At 36.5% G+C, this 23,549-nt stretch overlaps 1 protein-coding gene across 1 annotated transcript in view; it reads left to right on the top strand.

Annotated features, from left to right (window-relative positions):
* LOC126455934 (glutamate receptor ionotropic, kainate glr-3-like) overlaps window positions 1-7,571 on the top strand; it is a 120,691-nt gene extending 113,120 nt beyond the window's left edge. The window contains exon 8 of the mRNA XM_050091693.1: window positions 7,551-7,571. Coding sequence (XP_049947650.1) covers window positions 7,551-7,571 — 21 coding nt within the window. The remainder of the gene's footprint in view (window positions 1-7,550) is intronic.
* Window positions 7,572-23,549: the final 15,978 nt, after the last annotated feature.

Raw genomic sequence — 23,549 nt, 5'->3', positions numbered from 1 at the left:
AAAAATGGCATCACGATACTAGCACATGAGAGATAAGACTTGAGGATATAGGATTTCCATGGAGCACCGTTGTGCTGTTAGGCTCCCCTCATTCACTACCACCTGTAAACAGATGTAGCACCCAATGGCTTTTTACACACTGACGCTAGAAGTAGCGCTACTGTGATTATCGAGAACGCTCGAAGAATGGGATCTGTTAATGCTCTTCTGAACTACATTGATATCGTGAATATACGGAGCTTGGGGCCGGTATACATCTTATATAAGGTACCTGCATATGTAGGAAATTGTTTTTACGTTGCATGATTGCAGTCATTCTGGTGTAGATATTTTGAAGTTCCCTGCGTCTTTACCAAAAAATGTCACGTCGTGATCACAATCGAGTCTACATCCTCAAGACATCACTTATCACTGAAAGCAAGTTCATTATGGACACCAAACTGCAGCCATAAAAGAACTGCCTCCAGGATGCAGAGTGCAGCTATTTGTACAAACGTGGAATTTTATACAATTTGCAAACAATACAAACATAAGAAATTTCGAGAAGGTTCTCGAAATGATAAATACTAAAAACAAATATTTGCTGGTAATTGGAATTCAGCTGGCGATGTGCACCATGCCAGCCAGTGACGCTGACTGCTGTTCCATGTTGCATGAGACACTGCTCACGGCAATATAATTTTGACGTGTCAAATAAAATATAAAATTCTAGCTTAGTGCCCGCTGCTTCGTTGCATAGATTTTATGGTCTGCACAGATTTTTTTGGGTATTCTTTAATCGAATTTTTATGTTCACCAACTGCGACATCCTCTAAATGTTAACGCTAATTAAGGCAATAGAGGGATGGTCTTTTCCAAATGTACATCCGACCAAAAAGCGATTGTGGTAGCTGGAGTGCAAAGTTTTCGCTAGTCATGCCTTTTGCGTCTTGTGGAATATTTCCATAGAAGCTATTATCCCTTAAGTCATATTTCTTTATCTCTAACCCAGAAGTGAAGTACCAGTTTTCATAGATCTAACTTTAACATTTTTTTAGCATAACAAAGTATTTTCTTAAAACCTTTCATCCTCTATTTCACCCCTTAGGGATTGGATTTCCAAAAATAGTGAAACGCATATTATTTAATTTCTAAGAAAGATGCCAAACATAAATATTCATAGATTTAGCTTTGAAAGTGCTTTCATAATGGAATAATTTCATGAAAGTTTTCATCCTTTATTTTAATCCTTTAGAGGGTTGAATTTAAAAAAAACGATGAAACACATGTTTTTTAATTTCTAACTCAGAAGCCAAATATCAAATTTCATAGTTTTAGCTTCAAAAATGCTTTCACAATGAATATTTTCATAAAACATCTTACCTCCTTGGGGGTTGAAGTTTGAAAAACAGCGAAATGCATATATTTTTTTATTTTTTTGAATTTCCAACAGAGAAACCAAATACAAATTCTCGTAGATTTAGCTTCAAAAATGCTTGCATAATGAAATATTTCCACAAAACATTTCATTGCTTGTTTCACTCAATAGGGGTTGAATTTACAAAAGCAGTGAGACAGATGTTTTCTTATTTGCTACTCAGAAGTCAAATACCAATTTTAAATGATGTTTTTAAAAACATTTCGTTAGTGCTTAGAAATTATTTAAGTGACGAAATTTTCACCCAGTACTTCATCCACAATAGGGGTCAAATTTCCAAAAATGATGAAATGTATTTCTTAATTTCTGAATGAGAAACCGTATACCAGTTTTTGTAGGACTATCTTTAAAATATTCAAATAACTTTTCATCCCCTATTTCATCCCCTTAGGACTTAAATTTGAAAAATCCCTTCTCTGAACATCACCTATACTATGAAATGAACACCCTTTTAAATGCAGGGTGAACCATTTTAATCCATAGTGGGAAATAAGTTTGGATGGAGATGGAAAAACAGTAAATTTTTTTAGATAAAAGTCGTAGGTGGCAAAGAGTGTTATGAATCGCTACTTATGCCCATGACCTCGAACGCTATTTTCAAGTTGATTTGGAGGTTGAAGTGATTTTTTAAAATGGGAACCCTAATGCTTGATTTAAGATTTGAGGAGAGCCAAATGTTCTATCTATAAAATGATTCTTTATTCAAGCTCATAGCAAGATAAGAAAATACAGTTTTAGTTCTAGTAGGGATTAAATCATAGTAGAGGAGGGATACAGCAAAGTACAATATTAGATACAAATTGGAATGGGCATCGTGAGGTATGAGAGGTGAGGGGACTCATTTAACAGACTTATAAATAAATGATATACTTTTTATTTGTATTTGTTCTGTCTTGAAATTGTCAAAGTAACATTTATACATTGTGATGTATTTATTTTTACCAAGAAACATGTTAATTAAAACTTTCTAAATCCGACGTCACAAATAGGGGTTTCCATGAAGCAGAACCCAATTTTCGAATGATAACTACCTTTAAGTTAAAGTTACTGGCAATGGTATGTGACCCCTTATGCTCCTTCTAATTTGCGTTTTACGTTGTGTTTAGCTGTGTCCCTCCTATATTCCGAGTTAATCCTACTAGAACTGAAAACAATTTTGCTTATTTGAACTTCATTGAACCTTTCTATGACCTTCAATAATGCATAATTTTATATGCAAAATTGTCCTCTCTTTTCAAATCTTAAATCAATTATTAGTATTCCCTTCTAAGACCTTGACTTAATCTCCAATTCACCTTGAGAATAACGTTCAAGGATACGGCTATTAGCAGCAATTCATGACCTTCTTTACCACCTAAAACTTTTATCTAGAACATTTTGCTGTATTTCAATTCTATCGCAAGTTATTCCCTTCTATGGATTAAAATGGTCCAATGTGCATATAGGTTTGATCAATTCAGGTAAAATACTTATAACTGCAAAAGAGTAGAGAGAGAAAATTAAAGCTACCATACAATGTTAACTACACTGCTGTCTTTGACCATGATATGCAGAAATGAAATATGAACAGTGAATCGCATACACACCAATGTACATATCAGGAGTTCTGTTCCACACTCAAATTCACCCAGAAAATTATAAAAGAAAAACTAGTCGTAAATTACATCCTTATTATTGCAAATGAATAGGGCTAGGTAGCCTAAAAGAATAACGATGTTGATGTTGTGCAATAAACAGACAGTAAAATAAATTCAGATGGATTAAATTAATCCTGGACATTATAATGCCATGAACTTACCATTTGTAAATGTAATTCCATTCATTTTACAACTATCTTTGTTAAAAGAATCTAGTATCAGTGCTGTGATCTGCGAAAATAATTACATCTCTGAAAATAACTCCATAACTGTAGGGGTCCAGCCTTCTATAATTTTAACTGGTATCGGTGTAATAGTAGAGTTTATCTCTCACCCAGTATTACTAGAATAATTCCATTTCCCTCCCCTAACAGTTCGATATAAATGCAGAACTCATGATCACTATATCCTATCCATTCATTAAGTGGTTAATGATTCCCTCTTACCTTTATTTCATACGGATTCTTCGTGTTAACATTGTGAACTTCGTAACCTATTTTACTAAATGGCCAAAACAGTACACAATACAAATTTAGGAAAACAGGTTGCCTATCTGATGACTTCAGAGAGCAACAAAAGTTTGATATAATTATATCCTATAAGTACTGATAGAATTTAATAATTTCGAAAGGTATCATAATCTACTTATTAACAGGTGTAATCTTATGTTGAAAGTTCAGTGCAATAAGACAAGTACTAAAGTTAGAAATATCTTGAGACTGTGTAAATAATGGGGCCAAAATTACCCAGATTTACATCATACAGTCTTCGAGAATGAGAGCACTTTGCGAATTTTAATATACTGTAGATATATTTTCAGTACATTTCGAAAATTTTCTCGCTGACACTTCATACAAAGTAATGAGAGGAAAAAAATGTTCTTTGCTAACGACATTTTCGCATTTTATTCAGTAAAATTTCAGCACTGAACGTGATATTTCAATTTGTTAATTCTTTTGTATTAACTCTATTCTCAACACGTTTTCCAGACAGTATACACATATACCACTGAATGTACATGTAGAAGTATATAATTGTACAAGGGAAAGTTTGGGAGATATGACATTCTGTACACGGAAGATCAATTTTTTAAAGAGGGGGAGTGAATTGAATTACTGTTCATAACCGAAACTTTGTTCTTATGTAACACTTCTCACATAAAACTTAATTGAGAATGAAACATAGTTTTTCATTCTCACAGTGCGTTCAAACATTGAAGTACTCTGATGAAAACAAATACAAAGTTCAACAGTTACTGACTTTCACAATAGGTGGCTGCTATTTTTCGACATGTATGTGGAGTAGACAGAAAGCACTTTGACATGTGACACAAAAAGTGGGAGAGAAAAAATCAAATTTAATTAGTTTAACGAGTTAGACCCTGTTATTCGCTTTTCTTATAGATGGCAGGTTACTTTCCACCATGTTGATATGCATCACTAGTAAAGGAACACAAAAATCAAAGTATAAGGCCTAATCCCTTTAACACAGTTCCTCAGTTTCGCAATAGGTGGCAGGTTATTTTAGATAGTGTGCACTGTGTAGGCACCACACTGAAATGTGACACAATTTTCAGAAGGAAAAACATCAAATTCAGAACCGATTTCCGCTGTTGTGTTTAAATTTTAGCTTTGACTTAAATTTATCCATGTTATATGGAGCTTTAGGTGTTGCAATTATCGTACATTATTTTAATCTGACTTTTGATGTGGTACATTTACTGGGTGCATCAGTGAGGCCACATTACGAAATATGTCTGTGGCTTAAGTGAACTGCATCTATAAAGTCATTTCATTAGTGTATTTACTTACACTTTTGCTGGAAATTGGTCTGGCACCCAGAGCACCGTGACAAACGCATAATCACCTGACACTTCCACATTCACATGTTTACATCATTCCAGAGACTCTTAACTGCTAAGATAAATTAATTTCAGTTGCTATGATAATACAAACAATGAGTATGAAATCATTTCTGCATAAGAATATTTATGTTCACACATATGAAACAGTTTGATTATTTGGTATTTCTTAATAATTTAAGGCGTTTTTTAATAAAACAAGCATTTTACATTCTGTTCTGTTCATTGAGTGTATGGAGTATATTGTTAAAATGTTTGTTTCTGTCTACCAAGATTCACTGCTGAATACGAAAACAATTTGACACCCACTTCCTGGCCTCCTGGACATGAATATCAGCAAATAAAACATTTTATATTCATTCAAAGTTCACAGAAAACAGCAACAGGCACCACCATATATAGCTCGTCTTGCCACCCTACTGTTGTTACTGTTACTTTCTAGCTTATCTTTTAGCAACTTGTTGCCATGTACTCTTCCATCTCTAATAGTTTATGCAAGCCCATTTTGTGTGTCTTGTCCATTTGATGTAATGTATGAACATCATTCACTGTGCTTATTTTATTAAAAAAGAATTAAAATTACTGTATAACCAATAAATACCAAATAATCATGATATTTACTGTGTGTCAAAACATAAATACGCGTATATAGTAAAAGTTTCATGTTCTTTGTTTGTATTGTCTTAGCAATGGTACTTAGATTACCATAGCAGTTAAGAGTCTTTAGCATGAGGTAAATAACTGAAAGCGAAAATGTAAAGCGATGATGCATTTTTATGATGCTTTCTGAACCAGGCAAATAAATTTCCAACAAAAATGTAAGTACATACCACCCTGGAATGATTTAAACATACAAGCACTTTAGGTAGAAGCTAAAATAAATGTATATTTTTATACAAGGTTATATTTTGTTGCATAACATCACTGTCGCACTGAACAAATGAATTTCAAATTAATGTAATGCACTTCTGACTATAATGCAACTAATGATGGTAACATGTCATTGAAATGTATTGAGCTAATAAATGTTAGTAAAAAGTGAGGGAGGCAGTAGAAATTATTTCATAAAGTTTGTATGATTTTACAGGTCAGATAAAATTTCATTTTCTGAATGCCAGTTGTATTACATGATTGGTGTTTGTAAGCCAGCTGTTCTGATTCCATTGACATAATGAAATGCGTTATAGTTACCGATATGTGTCGTTAACCTTATGTCGTCAATATTGGACTGTTGTAAGGAAATGCGACTCTTTATGACAATAAATGTTCACATATTACGATTATCTGCGTCAGTCGCTCTTTTTATCTCACCCCACGACTCGTTTCGACAGTTTATATTCTCATCTTCAGGTAGAACAATGATATTGTGTAATATTTCTGCTAGTTGCATGCAACCAGTTGTTTGTTGTAGCTTCGTTTTGCTACAGAAATAGAGTAATAAGACATTAAGATTATAAATTTTAAGCCGTGGAACAAATTCTAATTAATGCTATCACCGTTTAAAATTTTAGTCCCATATTACGCTAACAAGCGTCTGCTGTAATAATTTGTAGCAAAATTGAACCACAACAAACAACTAGCTGCATGCAACTAGCAAAAATGTAACGCAATATTTTTGTTCTACCTGACGACGAGCCTGTAAACTCTCGAATCTGGCTGTGAGATGAAATAAAAGGAGTGACTCATGCAGAAAATTGTTTTATGTGAACTTTTATTACCGGTATGTTTGTTATATTTTTCATAAATAGAAAGTAATGTATCATTCTTATCAGTAAATTCGAAAGGAGAAGGAAGTAGTTCACGATTGTATCTGTTAAAAATTGTGGTCATGGTATTTAAGACAAGCGACATCTATATAGATAGCATGTGGAAAAGATGTGATCAGTTATGGAACAATTCTGTACTTCAACGTTGTGGGAGAGTCAGAATGCACAGGAAACTTTCAGATGAGGAAGATAAATTACTGTTCCTGCAAACGACTTAATGAGCATTTATCACAAGCTATATATTGTGCATGAGCTATTTCGTCTTCAATGTTTGTTGCTATGATTTACAAATTGGACAGTTGTGAAAAATTTGAGGTTGTTTGCAGTGAATTTGTTTTGGAAATTAAGTAAATATCATTTATCCACCATTATTCATCTAATAATTATAAAACAGTATCTCATTAATAAAATAAAGAATGTGAATAGCTTACAGCTCATTCCAGTATTCCTTCTTTTATTTCATTCCACGCAATACTATCACAAAAAGGAAGTAGCTTACCTGACAACCCAGCCACTATTTCAAGGTGTCCCGACACTCATGTGAGACGAACATCAATTGTGGGAGTTAAATTTCGTAATCTGTTGCTGTATTTCTAATACCGATATTTGGATGCTTATATGACCTAGGGTGGAAGCATACTGCGATATCTGTTACTGGAAAACTGCATTTCGGATCCCACGAAAACAAATTAAGTGTCAGGTCCCGTAACTAGTCACTAAACTACATAAAATACTTTGAGCTTCTTGACAGATTTTGCCTACAGATTGTGGCTTTACGTTTCAAACGTGAAAGAGTATAGAATTACGTTTTTCAGAGATGTCGTCCGTTCTGTTTCTAATGTGAAGTAATGCTGTGTGATGGTTCGCAGCCTGCTGCAGATGCGGAGTGAAGGACTGACTCACCGCCTCTACTGGAAGCACTGGCCAGGGGAGGACGCCCAGAAGAAGAGGGAGTCTCTGAAGCCAGTGGCCATCCAGAATGTAGTTCCCGCACTCGCTGTCTTGGCGGCCGCAGCGCAGCTGTCGATATGCTTACTTCTGCTTGAGAGGAAATCCTGCAAGAGGCCCAGTGTGAGGAATGTTGGCACAAACACTGACTAGCACACCACATGAAATGTGCTGTCTAGGGAAGTTGTTGCAGTCTAACATTCTGTTGTGGCACTCATAGCTGTGAAAGTTTCCACTGTCTGACAATTTCAGAGACTACTTCTCCAAGCATCGATAAAGCCAGATGTCCTTAATCTTTCATGCTTGACAGGACTCATATGTACGCAATTCTGAACGTTGGCATAGCTATATCCCATATTTGAGTAGTGATACCATGCAGCGCGATTCTTTTTCAACTTAGAGGAAAATACTACAGTCCATGGAATGGATGCATAGAAGGCTGCATGTGATGAAACAGTATGGTGTTTCACCAATCAAATCACCGCCTTCTTTGTTCCAAGAATGTTAGGGCTAACTAATATGTTTTCTTATGTATTATAAAAATTGTTTTTATAGATTACTACAATCTGGTTGTCTGCACATAATTTGTATTTAGTGGGAGGTATATAACCCATGAAACTTCGTAGAATGTAGAAAAGATTGGTATGTGGTATGCTGAAGCCAGGTTGAAATGTTATATTGAAAATTTCTGTGCCATATTTCATGATTTTAACTGACACTCAAATAAATGTGCGTTGATACTCTTGTATGGTATCAGTTAAATGATACTCTGTTACTTCAGGAGAGTTACTCTGCTACAACAGTTAATATTTAATCTAGACAGAGCCATCGCGGCTCGCTTGCGTTTAGCAAATGCAAAATTGTCCTGTGTCGTTGCATGAGAGGAGCACACAAACCACTGTTACTTTCATATATTTGCGTATATAGCTCTGCATCTTTTGCAACATATACAAAAGCAGCCACTATGAATAACACATTATTTCATACCACAAAAAGGTCATCATATTACTATCACAGTCACAAATGGAAGATGGAAGAATCTCCTTCTTCTCCTTGGAAATTCACAAGAGTATGACCAGCGACTGCGTGCCTAAGCTCTCATTGGCGTCTGCTTACATGCCAAATAACCTCAGCTGACATTTCAAATGTCTATCACTAGGTACACGAAGATGGAAATATAACAAACATCTTTCATCAGACTCTCCTGGAGCCAAAGAGTAAACTCACAATATTTTCTGTGAAGGAATCAGCATTCCACATTACAAGCTGACTGCTTAAGCAACTCTAACTGGCAGAAGATGAACCCAATCGCCAAGTGCAAGCAGAACTTAAATCTTTCATGATCTACTCAATAGTCGTCTTGTTAAACCACAACATATACCTTTTGAAATTGTCGTCAACTTTTCTAAAATTAATGATATTCTACAGTCTGAGTGTAAAAATCATATCCATTTTATGCTTGAAATACTAAGTTAATGAAATTTAATAACGATCTTAAAAAGTTACTACACCGAAGAGCCAAAGAAACTCGTACACCTGCTTAATATATTGTAGGGCCCCTGGGAGCACGCAGAAGTGCCACAACATGAAGTGGCATGGACTCAGACTAATGGATAAAGTCGTGCCAGAGGGTATTGACACCATGATTCCTCCAAGGCTGTCAGTAAATCCGTAAGAGTACGAGGGGGCGGAGATCTCTTCTAAATAGCATGTGGAAGTCATCCCAGATATGCTCAGTTATGTTCATGCTTGGAGCTCTTTGGAAGTTTTTAAACTCAGAAGAGAGTTAATGGAGCCACTCTGTAGCAATTCTGGACATGTGGGGTTTCGCTTTGTCCTTCTGAAATTGCCCATGTCCGTCGGAATGCATAATGGGCATGAATGGATGAGGGTGATCAGACAGGATGCTCACGTATGTGTCGCCTGTCAGAGTCGTATCTGGATGTATCAGGGGTCTCGTATCACTCCAACTGCACACACCCCACAGCATTACAAAGCCTCCACCAAGCTGAACAGTCCCCTGATGACATGCAGGGTCCATCGATTCATGAGGTTGTCTCCATACACATACACGTCCATGCGCTTGATATAATTTGAAATGAGACTCGACAGACAAGGCAACACGTTTCCAGTCATCAACAGTCCAAAGCAAGTGTTGACGGACCCAGGCAAAGCATAAAGCTTCGTGCCGTGCAGACATCAAGGGTACATGCGTGGGCCTTCGGTTTCAAAAGCCCATATCGATGGTGTTTCGTTGAATGGTTCGCAAGCTGACACTTGTTGATGGCCCAGCACTGCAATCTGCTGCAGTTTGCTGAAGGCTTGCACTTCTGTCACGTTGAACTATTCTCTTCAGACGTCGCTGTTCCCATTCTTGCAGTATGTTTTTCCGACAGGAGTAATGTCGGAGATTTGATGTTTTACCAGATTCTTGATATTCACTCTTGAAATGGTCATAAGGGAAAATCCCCACCTCATCGTTACATCGGAAATGCTGTATCCCAACGCTTGTGTGCCGACTATAACACTATGTTCAAACCCACTTAAATTCTGACAGCCTGCCATTGTAGCTACAGTAACCGATCTAACAACTGCGCCAGACACTTGTTGTCTTATATAGGCGTTACCGACCGTATTCTGCTTGTTTATATATCTCTGTATTTGATTACTCATGCCTATTCCAGTTTTTCTGGCGCTTCCGTGCAGAAGGAAGTTATCCACCCTGGAAACAGGACTGGAGTATAATCTAGATTATTTACAAATAATGTAGAAATTGTGCAAATACTTGGATTAAATCAGATCTTACATAAAAGACATGTATAAATCGCAACAAAAACGGGAAAGTATATGACAGAAATCATAGATATAGCCTCGCTATGGCTGTGATGCGATTGAAACACCCATTCACAACATGTGAAAATAATACAAACATACGCAAGTGGGTAGTGTAGTAAGTTAACTAAAGATGTGGCGTCACTGTGTTCTGACCCAAGTTTAACAGTCATAAAATGATCATGTAAAAGTAGCTAAATCCAGCAATTTCAGCCACATGGAGACTGAACAAAAGCAGTATGTCATTGAATAATAGGGCTATGATGTCAATTATGCTACTTTAAAAAGATTACAGAATGGTTTCTAATGTTGTCTAATGATATGCTAGGTTACCTCTGTTGATACGTTCAGATACCTACCTAAAGAGATAAGTAAACATTGTTGTCAGGATAATATTTACAAAATTATTGGATAAATTACCACATCTCTCTAAATGAGAGTATTATTTAATCAAGATTATTCACAATCGCAAAAATTTGGTCCATTGTCTTATTCAATGAGAGGAGGTGAAAAAATGGTTCAAATAGCTCTGAGCACTATGGGACTTAACATCTGTGGTCGTCAGTCCCCTAGAACTTAGAACTACTTAAACCTAACTAACCTAAGGACATCACACACATCCATGCCCGAGGCAGGATTCGAACCTCCGACCGTAGCAGTCGCGCGGTTCCGGACTGCTCGCCTAGAACCGCTAGACCAGAGGAGGTGAAGTTATAACTATTTATTTCTACATAATACTTCGAAAGAGTTCTGTAACATATAGAGGACTAAGAAGTGAGCATCTGTTTACAAATTCGGAGGGGTACATACATTAATATCACTCACATCATCATGGTTCATAGCGATAGACTTGGCAACTGTCAGACAAATGTCATGGGAACTCATCTGGAAGCCATTTGTCCATGTAAGCTTCATGACACTTCCCACTGTTCCTGTATATGGGTTGGTCCATACAAAACTTTTGTTTTCCTTGCCCTTTTGTGTTCCATATATTAGCTTCGTCACCTCCTTGTTCACTGAAACATATTTTCTTATGTGCAATGTAAATAAACAATTGTAAGTATTGTGATTATTATTACACCTTACGTTACAATAATGAATTACTCCATGATGATGATGTAGATGTTTGATTTGTGGGCCGCTCAACTGCGCGGTCATCAGCGCCTGTACAATGTCCCAATCTTTACACAGCCCAATTTTAGCCACGTTCACGAATGATGATGGTGGGTACAACACAAACACCCAGCTCCAGGCAGAGAAGATCCCCAACCTGGCAAGGAATCTAACCTGGGACCCTGTGATCCAGAGGCAGCAATGCTAGTCAGTAACTTCATGCTAAGTGTTCTACTCAGCTCTTTATGCTAACAAAATGATTGTAAATAGATTGTTATTAATGATACATATTATACAGAGCTTATCTGTTTTTGTAATTGTTTTCTCCCTAATCTTGCCAGCTGTGTTATTGTACATGTCACCAAACTACACACAAATGCGCTAACTACCGCAGACTACACTTTCTACAACACCTTCCAATGGCAAATAAATGTAAACATAATACCCCCTTCATAAATACACATTCACAGAACTCTGTCATTATTCAAGAAATGCAACACTAAAGCAGAAATCATGTGAACCAATGTCTATCCTCATAACTAGCTCTTCCTATGCATAAATACTGGTGATAAAAATATAAATACACAAGTTGTCACATTCAGCATAGATGAGAAAGTAAACGTGAAATTAATTCCATTTGTGAACTCTTTACAAAACACCCATGCTGCACTGTAGACTCTATCAGATTCTTTCAGTTCTCATTGGATTTCAGTTACAATTAGCACCTCTTTTACATTCCTCCTTTCCTTGTCCTTCATTATTACCCTTATTCCTTGTCAGATTGGAAGGAATAGGACCTTTCTTTATAGAATCATTCACAACATGTCAGTTATCTGAAAATGATTATGTAGAATTGATGTGTAATCATAAGCTTCTCATCAGAACTAAACTTTACCCAACTTCATCTCATGCTACTGCTCTCAATCGTCTGTACTTTGAATATCTCTACATTGCAAAAATGATTTATCCCCTCGCTTTTCATATTCCTTCGATCAAATTTTGATGCACAATATGCTAACTCTGTATGGCACTAGACGATATAGGAAAAATTATGTATTAGTAAATGTCATCTACTGGATAATTTTTTATCTTATCAGCACCTTTTGTCTCACCAATACATGCTTTGCTATTCTACCATATTTATAATTTCTTTTACGTCGACTGATGCTTCTTAAACTTAGTTTCACAACCTCATAATGTCTCTATTTGGTGCTTGTGCAAATGGTATAATTTCTCGAGTCTTATCCTTATGGATATGATTTTTTAGAACCTGAATTGCCGTCACTGACGTCGGATCAGCTGGTAACTTAGTGATGACTTCTTAAAATTGATGAATATAGGAATCCCACAACTTGTATCCCCTATGACAGCAAAATCTGCACAGTTTTCCTAGGTCCATCATTACATATTCTGAAGGACTCCTAGCTGGACGATACAAACAGATGTAAATTGGTTTCACATCGTTATGACGCTGTGTCCATTGTTATACTACAGATCTGAAGTGTGGATCATTTTCTGGTATCACCTTCTCCACACATACAACTTTGCACAAGCAATGGATGCAGAATGACTATACAACAGACTGACCTGTAACTCTCCTTAAGTACATGAGAGACACAAATTTGAATTCAACTCAATAGTAATAATCACCTTATCAGTTCTTGGGAGGGGAACAAAGAAATCAATGTCTATGAACACCTTTAGTCTCAATGGGATAATCAGAAACTGAACTGTATGGTGAGACACCACAGGTAACCACTTTTGACAGGACATGCATGTACCTGATATCTTAGATATCCATTTTTCCATGTTCAAAAAGTAAAAAGTTTCGCAAAGCTCGCGAAAACACTTCATGGCACCAAAATGTGAAATGATCAACCCTTTCACAGATACAGGCATACACGTATGCCTAACAGTTAGAGCATCCAGACTGCTATGAGCATACTTGTATGTTTGGCAGGTTGATGTTCTATAGGGCTACTGGCACTCATTTATGCCCTGCAGAAAGAAAAGCTTCGTCAGGCCTTCATGTATGCCTGGGCATAGGAGCAGGCGAATGTGCACAATATACTGGCATCTCGTTGTTGACTATGTTCATGCCAGTGCTGTCACTATCTGCTCTTCTTTGTAGTGTTGGAAAGCGCTGAAGGTTTCACCTGCTCCTGTTTCCTTTCTCTTTAATCGTCGATTTAATAGATATAATTTTATTCCCTAAGCTACACAAGACAAATGACATAACCATATATGACATGAAAGGCAGGTATCATCCTGATGAACTGAGTAGCTCAAGTTATAGTACAGCAGATACATATAATTTCTCAGCAACAGTTCCAGCTGCACAGAACAGAAAATGGCACACATGGCCAAGTAAAAGTACTTTCGTTTCCTAATCTACAAAGTAAACATGATACAAACATATATAATGTGGAAGGACATGAATTACAACATAGAAATCATGTACCACATTTTGAAAAATGCGAGCAATGCAGCAAAACAAGAGCATTTTCTCACCAACAACTGTGGTATAGAACAGAAAACGGCACACATGGTTAAGTAAATTTAATTTGATTTCCTGATCTCAAAAGTACACATCATACAATTACATATAATGTGAAGGGGAATGAACTATCGAACAAAACTCACTTATCAATCTATATGAGTGATATCTGCAGACATGTTCAAAAAAACAGACTCTAACATATATATGGGCCATGAACATTGAAATGATCATCCAGTGAACAGCATTCTCTGCCTGACCTCGTGTGAGACTTCACATGATGCGACAAGGAAAAGACAGTAAAGAGCTAGGGGACACTACTTTGGTAGTGTGGCAAGTGGGAATTTGGATTGAGGAGAGAAATATGCTTGGTTAGTCAGTGCAGTTGTGTCTAACCACTGAGCAAAGTGATGCGAATGCTTAATGCAACTGCCTAGTAAGCAGGAGACTCAGGTTTGACTCCAAGGATTGGTACAAATTTTCATTTGTCGCCAATGAATTCTTTCATTGACCAAATGTGGCAGAGATCGAGATTTCTCTTTTATAAACATATTCAAGTGTCAGATGCTGCTAAAGGTGAGTAGTGAAAGAAAACATGTACAGTTTCTCAGCAACATTCACTGCTATGCAGAACACAAAATGGTCAGAGTATTGGGCGTCTTCAATAAGAACTGTCGACTTTATAACTATGTACACAGATACATATTAGCCGAATGTTAGTGAGGTTTTAATGGGTTACAGGCAGATATATTGGCAGCGTAAATCTCAGGTAACAGAATTTGCCAATCACAAATAAAATAGTTCTTGTTACTTTCTCAGCCCAGGATAAACTTTTAACTGAAAGACTCCATTAGTTCTGAAGTTATCTTTCATGACTATCAGAAACTGCAACCTCTGTGTCTGCACAGTATGATACTGATTTTATGAAGAGTACTACTGAAGAATGGTTCTATGAGAGTTGGAATGTGTGACCAGTCTACAGTGGCCATGCCTGGCATTTGTCATAGGACTGTGGCAACTACCCACCAGCGAGATGAACAGTTGTTTGCCCCCTTTATCTAGCCAGGCAGACAGAACACGTGGCTCTTGCAGCTATAAAAAAGAGTTCAATAAGTAAGCCAGATACTGACAGGTTCCAGATAGATTACATAATGGTAAGACAGAGATTTAGGAACCAGGTTTTAAATTGTAAGACATTTCCAGGTGCAGATGGGGACTCTCATTACAATCTATTGGTTATGAACTGTAGATTAAAACTGAAGAATCTGCAAAAAGGTGGGAATTTAAGGAGATGGGACCTGGATAAAATGAAAGAACCAGAGGTTGTACAGAGTTTCAGGGAGAGTATAAGGGAACAATTGACAGGAATGGGGGAAAGAAATACAGTAGAAGAAGAATGGGTAGCTTTGAGAGATGAAGTAGTGAAGGCAGCAGAGGACCTAGTAGGTAAAAAGACGAGGACTAGTAGAAATTCTTGGGTAACAGAAGAAATACTGAATTTAATTCATGAAAGGAGAAAATATAAAAATGCAGTAAATGAATCAGGCAAAAGGGAATACAAACGTCTCAAAAACAAGATCGACAGGAAGTGCAAAATGGCTAAGCAGGGATGGCTAGAGGACAAATGTAAGGATGTAGAAGGTTATCTCACTAGGGGTAAGATAGATACTGCCTACAGGAAAATTAAAGAGACCTTTGGAGAACAGAGAACCACTTGTATGAATATCAAGAGCTCAGATGGAAACCCAGTTCTAAGCAAAGAAGGGAAAGCAGAAAGGTGGAGAGAGTATATAGAGGGCCTGTACAAGGGCAATGTACTTGAGGACAATATTATGGAAATGGAAGAGGATGTAGTTAAAGATGAAATGGGAGATACGATACTGCTTGAAGAGTTTGACAGAGCACTGAAAGACCTGAGTCGAAACAAGGCCCCGGGAGTAGACAACATTCCATTAGAACTATTAACGGCCTTGGGAGAGCCAGTCCTGACAAAACTCTACCATCTGGTGAGCAAGATGTATGAGACAGGCGAAATACCCTCAGACTTCAAGAAGAATATAATAATTCCAATCCCAAAGAAAGCAGCTGCTGACAGATGTGAAAATTGCCGAACAATCAGTTTAATAAGTCACGGATGCAAAATACTAACAAGTATTCTCTACAGACGAATGGAAAAACTGGTAGAAGCTGACCTCGGGGAAGATCAGTTTGGATGCCGTAGAAATGTTGGAAAATGTGAGGCAATACTGACCCTACGACTTATCTTAGAAGCTAGATTAAGGAAAGGCAAACCTACGTTTCTAGCATTTGTAGACTTAGAGAAAACTTTTGACAATGCTGACTGGAATACTCTCTTTCAAATTCTGATGGTGGCAGGGGTAAAATACAGGGAGCGAAAGGCTATTTACAATTTGTACAGAAACCAGATGGCAGTTATAAGAGTCGAGGGGCATGAAAGGGAAGCAGCGGTTGGGAAGGGAGTGAGACAGGGTTGTAGCCTCTCCCCGATGTTATTCAATCTGTATATTGAGCAAGCAGTAAAGGAAAGAAAAGAAAAATCCGGAGTAGGTATTAAAATCCATGGAGAATAAATAAAAACTTTGAGATTCGCCGATGACATTGTAATTCTGTCAGAGACAGCAAAGGACTTGGAAGAGCAGTAGAACGGAATGGACAGTGTCTTGAAAGGAGAGTGTAAGATGAACATCAACAAAAGCAAAACGAGGATAATGGAATGTAGTCGAATTAAGTCAGGCGATGCTGAGGGAATTAGATTAGGAAATGAGACACTTAAAGTAGTAAAAGAGTTTTGCTATTTGGGGAGCAAAATAAGTGATAATGGTCGAAGTAGAGAGGATATCAAATGTAGACTGGAAATGGAAAGGAAAGCGTTTCTGAAGAAGAGAAATTTTTTAACATCGAGTATAGATTTAAGTGTCAGGAAGTCGTTTCTGAAAGTATTTGTATGGAGCATAGCCATGTATGGAAGTGAAACATGGACGATAAATAGTTTGGACAAGAAGAGAATAGAAGCTTTTGAAATGTGGTGCTACAGAAGAATGCTGAAGATTAGATGGGTAGATCATATAACTAATGAGGAGGTATTGAATAGAATTGAGGAGAAGAGAAGTTTGTGGCACAACTTAACTAGAAGAAGGGATCGGTTGGTAGGGCATATTCTGAGGCATCAAGGGATCACCAATTTAGTATTGGAGGACAGCGTGGAGGGTAAGAATCGTAGAGCGAGACCAAGAGATGAATACACTAAACAGATTCAGGAGGATGTAGGTTGCAGTAGGCACTGCATTATTAAGTCCCTTGGTGTCAGCCATTGAGAAACATCTGAGTCAGCAAGTTCCACGAGTCTGGAGGCCTCATTTTCGCTACTATTTTATAGCATAGACCATTAGTATCTCGCTGGCTGAGTTTAATTTTTTGCATTATATACTACCTAATACTACTCACAGGTACGAACCGACAAGTTCAAAATGACGCAAGTCAAGGATCATCTAACAATAAAAATTGACCTGACAGTCCCTTTATAATTATTCACAGACAACTCAGTTATAAAAACAATGGAAAGTCACAAAATTCCCTCCTGTAATCACAAAGAACCAGTAGAATGGGGACTATAGCGGAAAATGTTGTCACATTAAAAATATTAAATATGATTAAAGCATACTCATATAATCGAAATAATTAAGAAACTCCTGCAAAAATTCATTTGTAGCCGCTGTCCAGACTATCTCAGTAATCTCAGTTGTTTCACAAATCCCTCAGTACACATGTATAGCACACGTCACATGTATAGCACACTAAACAGACAAACCAAAACTTAAGCCATGTAGAAAATCTGTAACCAGAAAATATAGTGTAACCACAATATTCACAAATATATAGTCAGCTTGAAAATTTCCACAATCCAGTTTCTAGTAAAATGTCGATGCAAACCTTTTAGAGTGGGGAAGGAGTTGTTCTCAAATATGGCTCACAGAATCAATCAACCTAACTGCTCTACTGCACATTCTATAGCCTAATTGCTCTATCACACAACGAGCAATAGTTTAGAAAAATAAATCATACGCAGTCACAAAAATGGAGAATACACATCAGCACTACTAAAAATCAATTTGCAAAAGATACAAAAAAATAATATCAGATACTTCTCGGAAGTTAAGATGAGTTTCACATACTAAATTTTCGTCAAAATGCACATTATTCCATGAAAAGAAATTTCCACAAAAACTATTCTTCCCCTTCTCTCCCTCTTATAACTTACTTCATATAGAACATAGAATTGTTATTGTAATTTTATGTTAAAACAAGAATTTGCTGACTTTCATAATCTCCAAAAGCCCTCTTAGTGTTCCACACTTTATGATTTTACTTTGCTAAAGCTGCGTTGACTACAAGTGGCAGTTTAAGGGGACTGGTGATAATTGCATTGCTGATGTGTGTTCGGCATTTTTATGACTTCGTATGATTTATTTTACAAAAATAGTGTTAATCGTATGGCGGAATAGGCAGCAGAGCAATTAGGTGATTGATACTGTGAAACATGTTTGAGAAAAAAATTTGTGACTTTTCAAAAATATGTAGCTCAAAGAACAAGAGTCATAAGCCCATGTCATGCTTACCATCTTTTAACAGATCTTTTAGGCACAATTTTATGTATGAAATACAACTGTAGGTCTTACTCTTTCTTCTGAATTGTATTGTGTGTTGTAGGTGAAAAAAAGCATTTAAATTATTTATGTGCAGCATAGATACACATATCTTGAAATAAAAGTAAAGTAGAACTTAGTTTTTCCTCTACTTTTCATTCTATTATGTTTAAAGTGGACTTTTAAGCAGATCCAGCAATTAACTCGTAGTTTTTCTTTAAAAAAGACTTAAGTTTTTGAATTTAAGTCATAAGAACAGGCTACCTTTTTAATTAAGTATGTTTTAACAAAATATACACAATTTCAGCTTTCTATCTTTAGTAGTTTTTATCAGTGTGTACCATAACATAAAAAAATGAACTTCTGGAAAATCCGAGCTAAAGCTAAGGATCGTTTCTCTACCTACCCTGCACAACAATATGAATCCAAGATCCATATCCAGCACGTATCTCATGTCATTCTTCCTCAATTTTCTTTTCCAGTTTTCTTTGACTTGTTATTATTTCTTTAGTGGCTCCCAACACTGATTTCTCTGCATTGAGAGTCTCCTGCAGTCAATCGCAATTAAAGTTCTTTGTGTATTTAATCCAGCAGGCACGCCCATCAATTCCATAACCTTAACTATTACACCACACCATCATTGAAACATAATAGAACATCAAGCACATCTGTTTCCAAACTATTTAATCATGCCAGAAGAGTTTAATGTATCCATTGCCATATAAAGTTGTTAAAACTCTCATTTGGATTTTGAATCCTAGTAAGTAATTACTTCTCTAATAATCTTGTGACATTACAGATTAAAAAATCATGTAAACAAAGAAGTGAGAAGAAAATTCTGCTGTCTGCATGACAAGGAGGATTCGCTATGTGTGCAGACACTTTTAAATTCCTCTAATTGTGGGGCTTTCTTAGGTACAAATTCCTCACAGTAAATTTTTTATTGTTCAGAAAAGTACAAAGTTAATTTTTTAAGATAAATTTAAAAATTCGATTTTATGACACTCACATGCTAGCCCCAGTAACGAAAGTCTATTCATACTTTACTGAGCTACACTTGTTGACAAAGTTCCACTTAGAAGTTTCTCTGCCTGCAAAATGAATACACCCAAATTAATATAATGAAATCTGACTGGTCACACTTGTGGTTCTCATACACTGATACTTAAATACCAGAACTGATATTACATTTGAACCCTAAGATGCATATTGCCGAAAACACACATGAATGCATATGCAGGGCCTCCAAGGTCCTAATTTAAAAATTTCCTCTTTTCGTATAATCATTCTTTGAGGTTAAATTTATTTCTGGCAAATTTATTGTCGTATTGAAAGATTCCTAAGATGCAGTAACAGGATCTGGTGTGCCTGATTAACATTTTATTAATTTTTTTAAAAACTCTAAGAATGAATTTTTATTAGTTACATCCATTTACATACAACATATACAAGTAATTTTATTAATTCACTTATAAGTTGCAGTTTACATTTTATAACATTTATTAAAACCAATTTCTTCAACTAAAACATTCTCATTATTCACAATATTATGTTTATAGGCAATATTTTGACAAAATGTTATTATTCATTGTTCACATAAAATTGCATTTTTCTTAGTTTTCAACATGTGACAAACAAGAAGCACAAAGAATGCCATTATTTTCCTTACAAATGTTGGTTTTACACTTAATGCATGTCATAGCACTTTTCCTGTGTTTATTATATGGACAATAACTGCATCTTCTTCTTTTTCCTGAAACAGGTAGTTGGTTCGGCAATATGATATCTTTTTGAACACCACATCTTTGCATGGCATCAACGATTTTCTTTGGAAGATTAGGGATCTGAATACGAAGTTTCATTAGTGGTCTTACCATTTCCTCTGCTAAATTTCTTAGGAACAAACGCCTTTTATCAATTCTTCCACTATGGTATGTTAGATGTTGGGCGGAAAATAAAATTTCACTGTTCATTGCTGTGACGTCCATCATATTCATCCATGATGCAAATGACCATCTTCTTGTTTGTCTCTTGCAAGTGTAATACCGAATTTTCTGGCCCATTTGATCTACTCCACCCTTCATAGAGTTATAGAACTTTATTATATCTGCTTTCCTTTTTGCATGAGTTTCATCAATGTTTCTGTCGTGATGCATTGTGCTAATGAGAACTACAAACTTTTTCTTTATGGGAACATAACTCGCCATTGTAATGTCACCTCTAAATGCAAACAAAGAGGAATGAATCGCTATTGAGGCAGATGGTTTCATCCCATTAGGAATTTCTGGTTGATTTTGTTTGATTGTTCCCATCACTGTAATTTGCTTCTGAAGCATCTCTTCTGCCAGCTGCACACCAGTAAAGAAGTTGTCAACAGTAATATTATTTGATGATCCTTCAATGCTTTTAGCAAGATCTTTCACCACACTCAATCCAAGATTTTTCTGAATATGTTCATAGGGCTTCCTTCCCGTGTAAACAATTCTGTCTAAAGCATATGCAGATGTAGCATCACAACCAAAATATTTTTATGCCATACTTGGCTGGTTTAGAGGGCATATACTGGGTGAATCTGCATCTTCTACGGAATGGGACTAGCTGTTCGTCAACTGTGAGGGTATCATTGGGAATCATTCTATTTCTACACTTGTCAAGAAATAGTTTCCATACATAGCGAACAGCTGCAAGTTTGTCATCTGCAGATCGAGCTTCACGGGTATGCCTGTCATCAAATCTAATCATTCTCCTTATATCCTCGAATCTATTTACTGACATGGTGGCGTTATTTGTAGGATTTGCCTTTTCATCCAAGAATAATCCTCTAATAGGGACATCACAACTCTTCTCAACACCAGAAAGCAGTAAAAGACCACGAAAACCCTCCATTTCAGCAAGCGAAACGTTTTTCCACGTTTTACCACGTAAAGCAGCCACTCTTCTGTCTTCAATATTTGTGCAGTTGATGATTTCCTCTAGTATTTCCTTGGAGATGAAATAGTCCCACGCATCCTTAGGTTTACAGGTTTCAAACCACGGGCTGGACCAGGTGCCTTCTTTACAATATTATGGACAGGCGTACGAAAAGTTGCAGGAGGGTATAATTTCCAAATCATTCCATTCCGACTAATGTATGTGTGGTCTTCTATACCTTTTTGTGGTGGTCCTTCATTTTCAGACTCTGATGAAGTAATTTTATCGGAAGGACTGTCATCTGCCTCAATATTCACATCTGCAGATTCATTGGCTGATTGTTCACTATTTGCATCTTCAAAAATATTTCCTTCCTCGCAAGAATCATTCCCTTCAAACCACTGAGCCACAACACTTTCAAAATTAGCTGCATCTGCACGTACTGACTCTCTTGCTTTGCATGTCGAAGCCATAGCAAAAGGCGTGTCTCTCGAACAGCACCTTGTGCAGCACTAAACGAGTCATACTCGTAACAATATGGGCCTTGCAGCAACAAACAAACTACAGTAACAATGAGGCTGACAAGAGCAGCACAGGATAACAATACTATGCAATAATAAAACATTTGATAGCAAAAAGATCAATAATACATCGACATCGCCAATATGTGAAAGTAGTGTGTATTACTTTTTAGTTATACTGTTACTGCTACAGCTACTGCTGCTGTTGGCACTCCTGTTGCTGGAAATACCACCACAGTTATTGTTGAATTAATAACTGCTCCAAAACAAATGTTGAAGACAATATAGGCTGATGAACATTTATAAATGTGTGAGGGCTTCTGAAGCCCTGCTTATGCATTCACAGTGCATGGGTAAACATATTGAATTATACAAAAAAATTAAAAAGGTATCTCGTTCAGACTTGATAGGAGGAATGTCACAGTGTTAGTGAAAGAGTACTGGAAATCAGTTTGAAATCAAACAAAAAATTGCAGAATTTTTTAAAAAATGAAGACATACAAGGGCCTCGGAGGCCCTGTATATGCATCCTATTGTTAAATACCAGAACGGATATTACATTTGATATCTGAAATACTAATTTAATTATGGCCTCTGGTTAACTTTCCTTTTACTAAAACCAGAATAAATCTTTCTAACAACATTAGCTCTTCACTAATTAGTAAAATATGGTTCCAAGTTTGTGCATTCATCTATAACATGATTATCTTCCAGTGTCTAGAACTTGTAATGTCCTTATAACACATAATACGCACTCAGAATACGATGTAGTGCCCTCTCGAAGTTCTTAATGGAACTTACCTTGCGTGACCTGCAAACAGCCTAATAATACAAAGAGTTGCTAGTTTATGAATATTCGATACGATGAAAAGTGATTTGGACGAAGTATGAACTGAATCGGTCAGAAAATATTATTTTACTTACTTCTGCACAAAGCATTTGTGGAAGGCCTTACATCTGTTTGTATTAACTGAAAAAAAGAATGGTACCTCATTTAATTGAGTTCGTGAATGGTGTGGCTGTGAAATAAAAGGTAACACAGTTACGTTAACTTGGATTATTTTTCTGTCACATACGAGGCGTGATCAAAAAGTAACCGGATTTTTTGAATTTAACGGACTTTATACAATAAGAAGAATCTTTCTTACCTCCCAGAAAATACTGCTCATCCATAGTAAGAGACTGGTGATCAAAACAGTTGAATTCCTTCTAAACCAGACCAAACATTACGGGAAGATACACATTTCTATTTGTTTTGGTCAACATTTTTCAAATGACGCTCATTTGTTGCACAGAACCATCTCATTATTAATTATTCACGTAAAAATATATTATACCCTCGTGAGCGCCCTAATGCCCTAATGCGGCTTCTTTCCCTTGTCG

This window comes from Schistocerca serialis, chromosome 2 (genome assembly GCF_023864345.2).
Source record: "Schistocerca serialis cubense isolate TAMUIC-IGC-003099 chromosome 2, iqSchSeri2.2, whole genome shotgun sequence".
Lineage (NCBI taxonomy): Eukaryota > Metazoa > Arthropoda > Insecta > Orthoptera > Acrididae > Schistocerca > Schistocerca serialis.
Note: the sequence above shows the minus strand (reverse complement) of the source record. Positions and strands in the feature narration are given on the sequence as shown.